The 15,495-nt window shown below is 36.7% G+C and overlaps 1 protein-coding gene across 1 annotated transcript; it reads left to right on the forward strand.

The window, feature by feature from the left end:
- The first annotated feature begins 701 nt into the window (after window positions 1-701).
- Window positions 702-11,763, forward strand: LOC104249350 (polyadenylate-binding protein-interacting protein 4-like). The gene is made up of 15 exons (XM_009805761.2): window positions 702-889; window positions 2,277-2,466; window positions 2,537-2,683; window positions 2,816-2,949; window positions 3,173-3,363; window positions 4,727-4,904; window positions 5,917-6,123; window positions 6,787-6,911; window positions 7,081-7,150; window positions 7,270-7,303; window positions 7,967-8,280; window positions 8,383-8,529; window positions 9,257-9,349; window positions 9,496-9,558; window positions 11,380-11,763. The coding sequence occupies exons 2-15, from the start codon at window positions 2,334-2,336 to the stop codon at window positions 11,407-11,409; spliced, it is 1,866 nt and encodes a 621-aa protein (XP_009804063.1). The 5' UTR covers window positions 702-889; window positions 2,277-2,333; the 3' UTR covers window positions 11,410-11,763.
- Window positions 11,764-15,495: the final 3,732 nt, after the last annotated feature.

Raw genomic sequence — 15,495 nt, forward strand, 5'->3', positions numbered from 1 at the left:
AAATAAGCTTCCTGAAGAAGCTTATCACTTCGGTACCCGGTTATGGATAAACATTACCCCCAGTAGAAGATTATCCATACCGGGTATAATAAGCTTATCCTTTCAGCACCCAGTTATGGATAAATATTATTCCCGGTAGAAGATTATCCATACCGGGTATAATAAGCTTATCCTTTCAGTACCCAATTATGGATAAACATTACCCCGGTAGAAGATTATCCATACCGGGTATAATAAGCTTATCCTTTCAGTACCCAGTTATGGATAAGCATTATCCCTGGTAGAAGATTATCCATACCGGGTATAATAAGCTTATCTTTTCAGTACTCCGTTATGAATAAACATTGCTCTCAGTAGAAGATTATCCATATCTGGTATAGTAGCAGCTTACACAACAACTTATTTTGTTTGAATTCGAATAATATATCAGTTTCTCTCTATAGTTGTTTTTACTTTACGGTCTTTATTTTATAACAATTTGGTTAATTTCCGTACTTTTCAAGTAGTAATAAACAATCAAGTCGTACATCCTTTTATTTGCGTTGTGGTTTACAACTTTAACCGGTAGCAAGTAGCTAAGATCAGGAAACCAATTCGGAATCGGATATCGGGATATGCAAGGAGAAAATATAACGGATTTCGGATCTTGGGTTGGGTCAAACCCATATAATAAAACGGGCAATTGAGTCTCTCTCTGGTCCAAGTTGGGTTATCAGTAGCGGTAGACCCGCCAGAGACTCTTGTTTCATCCTTCAATTGTTTTTTACACAGAGAGCGTCGTCATCTCCGATCAATCCCGTTTCTTCATCGCCAGGATCGCCACCTTTCCCTCTCTCTCTCTCTCTCTCTCTCTCTCTCTCTCTGTATCTATCTGTCTATCTATTTATTCGTAAGTTTTTTCATCCGTACTACCCAATTTTGCATGTTTATTATCAGATCATCTAATGGATCGGCACAATTAAAATTGCTTATCTTGTTTCGAAGTTTGAAATTTCTATCTGATTATCAATGTTTTTTGTTTTCGCATACATAATTGATTGTCTATGGCAAATTTGTTCGGTTTAAAGAAGATTTCTTATGGATTAAATTTTTTGTTGCCATTTCGTGCTTGGTACACCACACTGATGTTTTACTTGTTTGTTCCTCTAGCTTCTTGTCTTCTTTAATGGGTTAACTAGATGTGATAACTATCAGCTGCATCTCGTGTAAGTTACACAAAAAGATAACCCAATGCGGGTTGGCTGGGGTTAGGGTTTTTATATTGAATAAAATAAGATTGATTGGAGGTCCATGATTTCAATAGGATTTTAGAACTCCAGCTCATGTGTTTTTCTCAGGTGCTTTCAGTTGGTTAGCCAAGATTTCACTTCCCTGACAATGCTTAATGCACAATTTGATCTTTTCTTTGCAGTCTATAGCCTTTTTTTTAAAAAATAGAGAGGGTCTCCCGGAACAGCCTCTCTACCCTCAGGGGTAGGGTAAAGGTCTGCATACACTCTACCCTCCCCAGACTCCACTAGTGGGATTATTACTGGGTTGTTGTTGTTGTTGTTGTCTTCGAAAAGTACCAGTCTTGTCACTCGCAAAGTTTAGCATTGAAAAACCTCATATTAGTTTAAATGTGTACTACTCTCATTTGTGTTCCTTTTTTAAGATCTTTGCTGGTCTATTTTCAATTTTTCGGATCATCAATTCTGGATTGGCACAATGAAAGTTGCTTATCTTGTTTGTAAGCTGAAATTTTTAATTTGATTACCAATTTTTTCTGTTTTTGTATACTTCATTTTAGTGTCTGACAGTAAATTTGTGCGGTTTATAGAAGATATCTTATGGGTTGTTTTGTTTCTTGTTGCCAATTCGTGCTTGGTATGCCATACTTCTTATATCTTGAATATTGTTTGATTGTTCTTGTTGCTTCTATGTCTTCTTTCATGGGTAAACTCGATGTGATGACTATCAACTGCATCTCGTGTAAATTACAGGAAAGGGAACTTAATGTGGATTGGTTTTAAAGACTTTGGGGTTAGGGTTTTCATATCGAATAGGGAAAAATTGATTTGGGCTCCAAGATTTCTCCAGGATTTTAGAACTAGAGGGGGAGCTTAGTGCACTGGCTGTCATTTGTATAGTTGTTTTTTCGTAATACTATCCCGTACCTCTGCTCAAACATGGTGTGTGGATAGATAATATTCCATATCTGAGGAAGAATATGCTTCACTAGCATTTCCATCTCTTGAGCAAGGACTATATATTTATTGGTGTATTGTCCTCTGCAGTGTATATAGACTGAAGTTGAGCTGAACTGCATCCTGCTGATATCTTTTGGGAACAATATGCAGCAAGCTGTTCAGCCAAGGTCTTTTGCCAATGGATTTGGCCGTCGGAAAGGCGAAAAAGAAATGGGTACAAGGTTGGAGAGTAGAACGCAGTCTACAAAAACGACTTCCAGCAGGTTGACAGGTGTAGGTGAGAGCTGCTAACTTAGAATTGTCTGCATTTCTTCATATCCTTAATTCTTAACTGCCATGAATTTCAGGTAAAAGGGGAGCATATGAAAGCCCTTCACATGATCGACTAGTTTATTTTAGTACATGTCTTCTTGGACATGAAGTGGAAGTACAGATACTGGACGGATCTGTGTTTTCAGGGATATTTCATGCAACAAATGCTGACAAAGATTTTGGTATGCCTGGAAAATTAAAATTAGATTTCTTTTGTTTTATTTTATCCAGTATTGATGACCCTGAACATTGTTCTGTCATGTATTCAGCTATTTTGCATTTGATGTTTGCTTCTATCATTGAACTTTGCTTAGGTATTATTCTGAAAATGGCCCACTTGATAAAAGATGGTTCCCAGGGGAGGAAGAATACTCCTGAATCTTTGATCAAACCTCCAACAAAGACTTTGATAATACCGGGTAAAGAGCTTGTGCAAGTTATCGCAAAGGTTTGTGTGTAACTTTTATGATTTTTGCTTGCAATTGTTTTATTTACTTTGGTAAAAAATTCTAACTTTGGCATAGTTCTTAAATGATCAACCAAACAATTGACGCTGTGATATAAGATTGTGGTGGCATTTCATGAAAGACTAAGATATAAATAGAGTCAGATTTTATGGCTGTCTATCTGTTAGGTAAATCTGTAATAATGGGGCTATTGCTTTGGAGTAGGGTGTGCCTGCAACTTTAGATGTCCTCCAAGCCGAATTGCTGCGGGAAAAGCAGCAGGAGCTTTTGACAGATTCATGCATATCACAGTCCCAGCATGTTGAGGTAGAGAGGCAGTTGGAACGTTGGGTGCCTGACGACGATGCTCTTGAATGTCCTGAACTGGATAATATATTTGATGGCCACTGGAACAGGTTATTAGATCAAACTAGTTTTGTTCATCTGATATTTGTCAAAGTGCTTAATTTTTCAGCTATGATGAAATTAATGACCTAACCTCCCTCCCCCCACCCCCCACCCCAAAAAAAGAGGATCATGATTTATCAACATGTAGTAGAAATATCCTGTGTTCTTGGGTAAACTGACTATTACAAGAAAAGAATCTGCCTATGGTTACCATCTTTTTTTGATGTTTACCCATTCCTAATTACCCTTCTGCGTGCTGAAAATGTTAAACTTCAAGTGGGATTTTGTTTGATTTTCTTGAGGTAATCATACTCACATAAGCATTTTATTAATTTGACTCTTCTCTCTCTCTCTCTCCTTAGACCGCTGTTTACTTCCTTTGTTTTGGAAGTTGTTTGTGATCTTCTTCCATTCTTTAGAAATTCTTTTAACAGATATTTTGGAATGAAAGAAAGGACAAAAGCAAGGGGAGAAGGTGAAAGAAAGAATGGGAGGACAGGGAGGAACAAAGTATTAGTTTTTGTTTTGTTTTACACTACTCTCCCCAGACCCCACAAGTGGGATTACACTGGGTATGTTGTTGTTGTCGAAGCCTAGAAGGAACGTAATGGGTCCATGGAGATGAATATCCTTCTTGAAGTATTTGTTTTGTTTGTGAGCCCAAGATTTCTTGGATGTTGCAGAAGTTCCAATAAAGAGGCCTCCTTTCCCCTCTGTTCTTGAATTTTTGATCCCTGGCCATGTCTCTCCAGTCTATCCTTCTCCCCCATTTCTTGGCCAAATATTCAACCTGGAAAGTGAAATATTAGGAACTCTCATTTTTTCCCACCCTTCGCGTGAATTTAATATCCATAAACCTAAGCATATCCGAATTCAATGTTTTCTGGAGTAGGGAGTTGAGTTGAACTGTGCAGGATATTAGACATGGAAAATTTTCATGTTCTTTAACCCTTTCCGAAATCATTCAAATCCTTTTCTGATGTCTCTAGGTAGAGTGTGTCTTGGTGGAAATCGTTAGTTCATGCTTATGTTCTGTTTTTCCTTTGAGCTGCCTATTACAGAGGGGAGAAACCCGTGCCTTTCCCGTGTTCAAAGATCTCTTCTACTTCTTAATTTGAAGATTATTGAAAGTGAAATTTGATTTTGGTGCTCTTTTTCTGCTCATTAGTGGTGCCAGATGATTGCTTGGAATGGTTGCTCCACAGCTGTATTCTTCAATTAATAGCGATACATGCCTATAAGATTTCTTTTTCCCCTCTGGTGTCAAATTTGTGCTAGTTGTGAATTATGTTTCTTTAGCAAGTGTTTACCGGCTGTCTACCAATATGACAATGTGTTTCACCTACTATGTCGCTGACTATGTGCTTGCAGGGGCTGGGATCAGTTTGAGGTCAATGAAACACTATTTGGAGTAAAAAGCACGTTCAATGAGGAACTTTATACTACAAAGCTTGAGAAAGGTCCTCAAATGAGGGAGTTGGAAAAAGAAGCTTCAAGAATAGCTAGGGAAATTGAGGGTGAGGAAACACGTGATCTTCATCTAGCAGAGGTGAGATTTACATCGTTACCTTTTTCTAGTGCAATGTTCTAAAAAATGATAGCTCTGTTGCTTAAAGCGATGAGTAATGAAGCCGAGGGGTCCTCGCTTCACATGTGCGAAGTAAAGCAACAATGAGCAATGAAAGTGAGGGGTCTTTGCTTTACATGGGTGAAGCAAAGCAACTTCAAAGAAGCGTGAGCGTCCGGTAGTAAGGCGCAAGTGATCCGAGCGAGAAGTCGTGTAATTTGACATTAAAAGATAAAAAGAATAATAAATGGTGCTGTTTACTATCTGAATACTAGGACATCTTTCCAGATACACTTCAGAGTTCTCTTCATGTCTTTTTTCTTCTTCACTGGTTTGCAACAACCTTTCTTTGCTTTTCCTTGCTTCTATCTTATTTTTAATATGTTGTCTTTCCCTTTTTCTCTATTTCATTTTTTGTTCTCCAATTCTTGATTTGTAGGCTGAATGCTAGGGCAATAACGAAGTGACCCTTTGCCTTGTCAATAATATAAAATAAGAATGACTCTTTACTATTTAAAATTTATTATTACTACTGTTACTAAAACTATTATATATGTTATTGATGTTGCAAATTAACTTTTTATGGCCTTCTAGTTGAAAATTAAAAATCGAAAATCAAATTTGTAATTGAAGTTATCTTCTTGTGAGGTTGCTGAAGTACACTTTAATGGTATTTATTTGAACGGTTGAATTTATTATTTCACTATTTTTATGAGATACTGAATTCGGTAACTTTAATTACTATTTTGATGTTATAAGAACTGGTTCTCATATGCTAGGGAATTTTTGCATCATCTGTAAATTTTGCACTTAACTTCAAAGCGTGCTTCGCTCACATCTCGCTTAAACCCCTAGGAGTCTTGTTACTTTTTTGCTTTCTGCTTTTGAGAAAACCGATATCGTTAATCCTTGGTTTTCTTTCCATCCTCTAATGGTTCTTGTTCTGCCTTTTGATTTTAATTTCTTTGCTTGTTTTGGAATTATATTTTCACAGGAGAGAGGAATTCAACTTCATGGGAACCTTGAAGTTGATGAAGAAACCAGATTTTCAGCAGTTGTTAGAGGGGTTGATGATAGTGGATATGATGACTGTGAGGACATACTGGTGGATTCACATAATGATGAAACATTCACTGGCACGAGTGTTGGGAAAGTTGTTGATGGTGCAGAATTCTCATCAAGATCTTCCTATATGGCAAGGGTATGCTCATTTAGGCTCATTGTGTCTTGCATAAACTATTCCTTTGTGGAATGAGAACTTTATTCGTTTGTGTCAATGTATTGCTAGGTAAGGTTTTATGTCTGTGCTTAATTTATTTTCCTCAATCTGAGGCATTTAATTGGGATATACCTGATGTAGGAAGATGGTTTTCTAACTATTCAAATGTCTCAACTAGTTGGAAACTTTATCGCAGAGTAATGCTGTGAAAGCGCTGGCAAATACAAGAATTATCCATGTCTTTTAGACATAAGTCCTGCTAGCAAGAAATTTCTCTTAACTTTCATAGATCGAATGAAATGGTTTAAAGTGGCACCCAAAGATGTGACTTAGCGGTCAATGAAGTTTTAATGAATGGGAGACTAGGATTCAAATCCCAACAGAGGAAAAGAAATGTTAGGTGATTTCTTTTCATCATTCTAAGCTTATAGAGTTACCCCATACGTGTGTTGGTGGGAGATAGCAGGTACGCGGTTGACTAGTTGAGGTGTGCGCAAATTGACCTTGTATACCACCAATATCAAAAATACAAAAATAAAAGAGGTCTTTAAAGTGTCTGTGTTCATGTGTTAGTTCTATGCCTTTGATTTTCTGCTTGTATCTTAAGATCACATCGCCAGTGTTAGTCTTGCCTTATGTCTGTAGGATGAATTGCAATCTTCTCAGTTGAGTACCAGCAGGAATGTCTATCAGACTTACTATGATGATCATAGCAAACAGTCATCAGCTAAACATGTTCCTCAAAGTGCCTCGATGATGGATGAGAGCAGGTTGTTACAATCTTTCTTTCTGACATTCTGACTGTTCTTCTCTACCTAGTCTGAGAAGTCTACTTTCTCTTATCATGTTTCTACTTTTAAAAGAGAAAGCTTAAATACAATAAACTCTTACCCACTTTAGCTATCAATTTTTTATTGCTCTGACCATGTATTCCTTTAGGGGGCACAAGATCACCTTCAGTGAACATGATGGAGCTAGTTGCAATGATGAGGAGATGAGAATGCAAATGGTAGCTGAACTTTAACTCCCTTAAATGCTTATTGCTTTCGTTAAAAATCTATTTCTTTACTATTTCTTTTTTTCTTTCTTGGAAAAGCTCTCATGGTCAGTACTCGTTGTTTCTTGTAGTTAGCTGATGAGGCTCAAACATCAATACTTGAAGGTGAGTTTCTCTTGAGGTTCAACTAGTCAAATATCCATGCCTGCAACTCCTAAGGATAGGTTTCTTATAAATATTTCCCTTCTTGCTACATTGCTGCTAGTTGACTTGTATCCTATCATCTTCTCTTCACTATTTTTCCCCTCAAAATAGCTCTGCTCAGAAATTGATATTTTAATATTAGGATCATAGGATGTTATACTCATCTAAAAGAAAAAAATGTTGTCTGCCTCAAGATTGTTGAGCATGTCACTTTGGTCCTTCGCCATCAGTAAAACAAAAAAAATACCACGTCAATGTTCTGATCTACTGCCCACCAGCTAAAAGAATGGCTGGTGGTGGTTGGTGAAGGTCTAGCTAGGTAAGCTTCCATGATGCTAGGTTCCTTGTAGCTTTTGCACATCTCAAAAAAACTTATATTTTAACGTATTGTATGCTGAGCAGTCAAAATAGGTAATATAATTAATCCTGGCAGCGTCACTTGTATATCATGAGAATCAAGGATGCTATTGGCTCCTTAAAGCGACTCTTTTTAATGGAAAGTTTTATGGTTAACTAAATTAGCCTCCTTTTTATCCCTTTCTCGCTCATCTTTTAAGTGTTTAAAAAATGTGTCTCTACCTCATTTTATTGCATCTCTGTTGATTTTAAGGTTTTTACATGTAGATTCCAAGTCATCACGACTGAAAAAGGAAACGTCGGATAAGGGTGGATCATCTGCGGATGTCTCCGCATTGTCTGCTCCTCTCAAGTGCCAGGATAAGATTGCAGGTTCTTCTAGTGAAAAGGGGCCTGTTGCGTCTTACAAGAGTCAAGACATTGCCCGATCTGCTAATTCTTGTGTCAGACCTAGTAGTTCTGCTTTATCCTCTATTGATAAAGCAGGTGCTGCATCTAGCAATGGATTGTCACGTAGCTCTTCAGTGAGTTCATTTTCCTCAGAAAAATCCACAAAGTCCACATTGAATCCACATGCTAAGGTAAGACTTCTTTGATACCTTTTTCTATTCAACAAAGGATGACTATCGGCAAGCAATCATTTCATGAAGTTTTGATGGGCTCTTCGTTCAACGTTCTGGCAGGAATTTAAATTTAATCCCAATGCGAAGAGTTTCGTCCCATCTCAAACGACTTTAAGACCGGCATCTCCAGTGTCTGATAATTCCTTCTACTATCCAGCTGGGGTGGCTGCTATGCCACACATGCATGGCATGTCTGTGGGCATTGGGGTAATGATGCTTTTATGTATTATTACTGCTTGGTGTTGCTTTTATGAATGTTTGTTTTTGTGAATGCGGCTTGGCTGGGTACTTTTGATGCCAAGCATGGTTGAGTCTTGATGATCTGGGTTTCATTGGGATAGGCAGTTTCCATACTGGTATTTCATTCACCATAGTGGTCTGAAAATCAGTAGTTTATTGTTACATCGAGAAGAGCACAAAAAAACAAACAGTGAACCTATCATAACCTCGTCCTTTATCTGGGCTTAAGACCAGCAACGTGGCCTAAGTTTGAGGGATGCAACACAAGGACTTCCGAAGGGTCGTCTGGCCTAGTACTTCGCCCAAGCGCACTTGATTTTGGAGTTTTACGTATAGTAAATGGTAAAAGGGTAACAGCCACCTTGTTTTTTTATGTGTCGTTAATTGATTCTTTTCCATCTTTTAATGGTTAATATATCATGGATGCAATTCTGTTGACTAGCGATTCGTGAGATCCTCTTTAGAAAAGATTTTTGGAGTATTCTTAAGGAACTGAGATGCAAGATTGAATTGCAAGCTATTTTCAAATTGGTAGATAGCTGGTGAAATTCACGAAGAATCTGTTTGCATCTTTGTGAACTGGACATGCTGTTGCTTCTCTCTCTCTCTCTCTATCTCTCTCTCTCACTTTTTCCTTTTTGGAGGGTGGGGCAGAGTGTTCTGATGTTAAATGTTGCTAATGTACTATTTGCAGGTTGGTCCATCGTATGCTGGACATCAGCCTGTTATATTTAATCCTCAGGCTACACCTGCACCACAGCCATACTTTCATCCAAATGGACCTCAGGTTTGTCCTTTTTTGGGTCATTGCCCATATTACGTACTGGTTCTTCTGCCTGTAATATTGGAGAGATTTGGTCAATGCACTAGTCGTTCTGCCTATTATATTGAATTGGATTGTATAATGTTTAAAATCTCCTCCTTCGATTGCAGTATGGACAGCAGATGATGATTGGTCACCCTCGGCAAGTTGTCTACATGCCAACTTACCCCCCTGTAAGAATCTTTTTCTGGCATGTACCCTTTACTTTTTCGGTCTTGCAGTCTTCTGGCCATTTTAATAGCTCTCATTGCAATAAAAGTCAATTTTGGGTATCTTGCTTGATAATGAATCAATGATCATAATGGTCCTTGACATGCTCGGCAATGCTTAAGAGGAATTTTCCACAAAAAATACCACAACACTAATTACACCTTAATATCAAGCAAGTTGTCGTCGGTCATATTGCTTATGCTTCTCTGAGCCAAGGGTCTATTGGAAACATGCTCTCTATCTCCACAAGGTAGGGGTCAGACAGCGACACACTACCCTCCCCGTACCCCACCATGTGGGATTATACTGGATTTTTTGTTGTTGTCGTCGGTCATATGAATCCTCATTATCTATGTCACTCCATTTAAGCTTGTCTCAGTCTAATTTACAACAACATAACTAGTATAATCCTCATTATCTATGTCACTCCATTTAAGCTTGTCTCAGTCTAATTTACAACAACATAACTAGTATAATTCCACAAGTAGGGTGTACGCAAACCTTACCCTTATCTGGTGAGGTAGAGACGTTGTTTCTGATAAATCCTCGGCTCAAGAAAAGGTGAAAAAAGAAGAAAGGAAAGAAGAGGACGACAAAAGACGAAAAGGAAAAAAGGGGAGAAAAGGAGAAGCCGAAAAATGAAAAGTAGCATCAAATAGTAACAACAGGGAAAGAAGATAAACAAAGCGAACAAAACAACAGGAAAATAATAGAGATCGAAGAATATGAAAATACACGAGTGCTACTGATACTACTGGGAACTCTCGATTACCTACTAGTTTGTTACCTTAATTCTCAACCTCCACATCCTCTTATTGTGGGTCATGTCTTGAGTGAGTTGACGTAGCGCCATGACCTGCATAATTACCTCTCCCTAATACTTCTTTGGCCTACCTCTACCTCTTCTCAGATCCACTATGGCCAACCTCTCACACCTCCTAATAAGAGCATCTATCCTTCTCCTCTTCACGTGTCCGAACCATCTCAGCCTTGACTCCCATATCTTGTCCTCCACGGGAGCCACTTCCACTTTGTCCCAAATAACTTCATTCCTAATCTTATCTCCCCCGGTATGCCCACACATCCATCTCAGCATCCTCATTGCGGCTACTTTCATCTTCTGAACATGGGAGTTCTTAATTGGCCAAGACTCAGCCCATACAGTATAGTAGGTTTAACCATCACTTGTAAAACTTACCCTTAAGTCTCGGTGGCACATTCTTATCACACAAAACACTGGATACGAGCCTCCATTTTATCCACCCCGCACCAATTACCAATACAATGTGAGACCTCATTACCTTGGATTATAGACCCGAGATACTTGAAACTACTTCTCCGGGGATGACTTGAGTATCATGCTTCACATCCACGTCTGTTCCGTCATTGAACTTGCATTCGAAGTATTCTGTTTTGGTCTGTCGCAGTCCAATTTGATAAAACAAAATTAGTTTTTGTAGCACGCAAATAAGTCCTTTGACAAGGCCAAAGACTCCTAATGAACATAGGATTCAAATGCCTATCTAACACGTGCTTAGTTGAGCATGTCCCAATGTATTTTGCATTTCAAGGATACACCATAGATTGGCTAGCTTCACGCGGGCTATCTACCTGCCGCAACTCTCTCCTCTTTTATCAAGAGTTGGGACTAGCAATATAAGCTAGTTCACACGGCAATATGATGGAATTTCCCATTTATCTGATGATGCTTCTGCTGGTATAAGGATAATATAATAGCAAACTATCAGAGCTTTAGCTTTCTTTCTTTATCTTGATGCCAACAGGAATCGCCATATAAGGGAAGAGAGTATTGACCACCTGGTTGATGACCTGCATCGCTTGGTGGAATAACCCAATTGCTGATATGTGAAAGAAGTTTCTGACAGTAGATTGCACGGATCATGTGTTGGTGCATAAAGTCCTGCTGGCTGATAAAATAGCTTGCAATTTCCGCCTGCTGGCTGAAATGGTTCCTGCTAGCACTCCTGTGTATGTGAAATTAGTTATTTTGGTTTTCATAATCATAGATTCTTTTTTTTTTTGGTAAGCTCTTTGGTGTTTCTTTGGCGTACTGCCGTATATTTTTCTTCAGGTGTTTATTTTCTCGACAAAATTTTAACCAATCTGTCCTATATTATCTTATTATGCGATGGTGGTTGTTTGTGAAATTCTTTTTTATTCATACTTGTATCATGTTTTTGCTCTTTGATAGCGATTGCTGGTGCAATAGGGTAGTTCTATGGATGAATTTGCAGTCTTCTAATATGATTTTAGTATTGGTGTCGCTTCCTCGTGCCTCTGGCAATTTAACTGCGGTCTTTGCTATAATGAGCTGGTGCAATAATCCCTCCAGTTCAAAATAAGCGATTTTTTGGTTGTTTTCACACATTAAGAAATTCGTCTTTTAATATTAATTAGCAATGAAATTGACCATATTAACCTTTACTATTTCTTTATATAAACACTTCTAATACATATTCCAATATTAATTATTCCAAGGATAATGTAGGAAAAAAATAATTAATTTATTCTTGAAATTTGGAAAAATAACTTATTTTGGATGATAAGAAAAAAGCTAAAAAATCATGGACCGGAGTAGTATTCATGACACTGACGTCGCCGTGTACGGGGTGGTCAAATGGCATTAATTGTCCATTTGTAAGAGGCCATATGATCCGTTAAATTATAAATGCATGTAGTGTAAATAAAGAAAGAATTGGCATTTTCTTTTGCAAGGCAATGATATTTGGAGGAATCCTGTATCGAAGTCTGGGAATTTCTTTCTGCTGTTTTCAAGGAGAGGTAGTTTTTCCGATTAAAGTGACATAATTGAAATATAATTGATTTATTTTATTTTTGAGTTGACACTTGGAATAATTGATAATGGTGTTCGAAGTAACCGATTTATTTTAAATCTCAATTCAAGGAAGTTTGACTTTGTTTAAGTATACGAAACACTTTAGACCAGGTAAAGAATTTTGTTAACCCGATAAAAGGTGTAGGATACTCCCGAGTACATTGATTTTAGCACGGTCGCTTAACAAAGTATGACTCTCAATTCCCACAGACGGTGCCAAATTGTTTGACCAAAAATATGACTCTCAATTCAAATAATTAAATTTATGTAATTATGAGTTAATCTTAATTAACAATAATATTTCTAGATGTAGCTTCCAGACCCCACTTGTGGGATTATACTGAGTCGTCGTCGTTGTTGTTGTTGTTGTTGTTGTTGTTGTTGTTGTTGTTGTTGTTGTTGTTGTTGTTGTTGTTGTTGTATTTCTAGATGTAGCTTCCAATGGTGCAATAAACATGGATTTGGTCGAATAGTGATAACAATAGGCAATAGTTGTTCCAAAAAACATGAGCAATAATGTAGCATTTAATATCAATGAATGACATTTAAATAAACTGGAGTAATAATTCACCCAATAAAGGATGAACTAGATAGTTGTTCCTCCCGACAATGATGAGTGACAGATAAATCCTTGAATGTTCGAGTTATTCTCGGATCAGATGGAAAAGTATGGAATAATATAGACAAGAATCTCAGTGAAAAGGTGGTGTTTGTATCTTAGTAAGAGAGATAACTTTTTTGTCAAAGTATGTTCTTACAAATGAATATAACATGCCCCTATCATTGTCTCTCTTTTCTATATATACGAGACATATTCCTAAGAAACCCTAATAGTACAAGTGTAAGTGTAGAGAATATTCACTAGAATATTCCCTTTTAATATTCTATCTTGACAAATTAGCCGTTACAACTCTTGTCGTCGATATTCAACCTCGACCTTGACCTTTCTTGACATTTCGACTACGGTTCATGTCGACACTTTAGCCAAGGTCTTTGCTGCTTCTTGGGTCGCTTCGACTAACGTCGACTCTAGAATCCTTCCCATAATATTATCTTGGTTTATGTACTCTAGAGACAGATTTTGCCTCATACAGGTATAACATAGTTTATGTCGACATTACACAGAAATGAAGTGTTATTTTTCCTATATTTTTAGACTGCGCATTATAATGATGAGAATTCCTCCATGTTGATTTGGAGTTATTTCTCTACATGACTTAAATGTAAATACTTTGTCTGCGTGCTTTGTAGTGTGTTTAAAAAATTGGTTGGTTTGGATTATTCCTCCATGGTCTCATGTACTTTATGCTCGCATTGTAGGGAAAATGTTCACTAAATGGATGAAATATGGATTTAATAGTTATGTTTCGAAAATTTTATATTTGGCCTATAAAATTATATATATTGTTTCATTTTTGTTAAATATATAAATTTAAAAAGAGCAAAGAAAAAAAAGGATGAAAAAGCAGAAGCTAAATCCGAGCAATTAAAGGATTAGATAGGACGTGGATATCTCTGTCATTTCTTTAAAGTAGATAAGTCTTTATTCGGATTATTATTTTAGTGATGAGTAGTTCGTGGATTTCATTATTTATTTCTGCTTCAAAATTTCTAAATATCGAGTGATTAGGGATTATATTACGATATATTTTGTGTTTAAGGGCAAATTTTTAGGTATTGACACATGATATTCCTCGCAGCCTTGTGAATGTAATTTCCATGTTGTGTTGTTTGCTTTCAAGTGGTCGAGTAAATTTTTCCCAATAGGTGTTTTATCATTCGTAGATTATTACGACTCAAACTAAAATGTGTTCTGGAAAGAAAAAAAACCAAAGTAGGTTTTCACCAAAATTAACACAAAAATGTTCTCTAACAAATAAATTTTGGGATAATTTCAGCCCTTGTCACTTGGGCTCCCCATTTTTCAATTTTATAGCCCATATTTCAATTTACAATCAACTAGCCCAAAAATAATAGGCTAAGATTCAACATCCAACTCTAATAGGTTCTCAAAATTACCATTTAATTTTTAAAAAGGATTGCTCAAGCTTTTAAGTTAACTTTCGAATTAGTAATTGTGACTCAAATATTAGTTCAACAAACCAAATCTATTTGGGTGGTGAAAATTAGATTTTTAACAAGCTTAAATATGTGGGTTTAAATTCCGAATTTGATTTTGTGAGAAATTTGGAGTGAGTGTTATTTAGACTTGTTAGAAATAGTATAAGGAGGTTGTATATAAAATTTGAAGTCATTTAATGGAGATTTGGACTGGTTTTGAATAGGAATTGCAACTGAAAATCGTGAAAGAAATTCGTCTACAGACGTTTGTATAAAGGTGTATAAAAGTGTATAATAGTGTATACGATGTGTTTATACACTCATATACACTATTATACAAGATTATACATAATTATACAAAAAACTGACTTCGTCTTTTTCCTTGCGTTTTTTCTGAAATTTAACTCAAATCTTGCTCAAATCTACTCCAAATCACTTCAAATTTAAACTTTGAACTCCTTTTGATATTTTCAATTAATTGGAACAACACCCAATCCAAACAACTAAGAATTACAAGAAATTCTATTTTTTAAAGCAAAGCTTTCAATGCCCTTTAATGGTGGATTTCTACTCTTCAATTTTTTTACATTGCAATCAGGTGCTATAGGGGGAGAAGCAGTAATGACGGATGATCCCTTGAAGCATATGTAAAATAAAGTGAGAAGAAGAGAGAGTGAAAATAATGATTGTGAGAACACAAATTTAACTCCATAGCTTTTAGAAACAATGGTTGTAAGAACACATATTTTGAATTTGCAAGAGCTAGTGTTTTCAAAATATGTATAATATAAGCTAGATGGGGTAAAACTTAAAAACATGAGTCATTTTTTATTATGGTGTGAAATCATGTGTATTTTCTTGTAATTCTTACCATAAGGTCGACGCATATGGGATTATCAGGAACGGTCCAAATGGCATTTTAATACGATCATTGTTACTGAACTTTATTATACATGATATATGTATTATTTATTTATGTGTC

The sequence above is a fragment of the Nicotiana sylvestris genome, chromosome 3 (genome assembly GCF_000393655.2).
Source record: "Nicotiana sylvestris chromosome 3, ASM39365v2, whole genome shotgun sequence".
Lineage (NCBI taxonomy): Eukaryota > Viridiplantae > Streptophyta > Magnoliopsida > Solanales > Solanaceae > Nicotiana > Nicotiana sylvestris.

Bases quoted from the DNA above. Each gene is read 5' to 3' on its own strand.
- LOC104249350 (XM_009805761.2), top strand. From the start codon at position 2,334: ATGCAGCAAGCTGTTCAGCCAAGGTCTTTTGCCAATGGATTTGGCCGT. The intron at 2,467-2,536 runs GTGAGAGCTGCT...CATGAATTTCAG, and splicing joins CAGCAGGTTGACAGGTGTAG to GTAAAAGGGGAGCATATGAA. The intron at 2,684-2,815 runs GTATGCCTGGAA...AACTTTGCTTAG, and splicing joins AAATGCTGACAAAGATTTTG to GTATTATTCTGAAAATGGCC.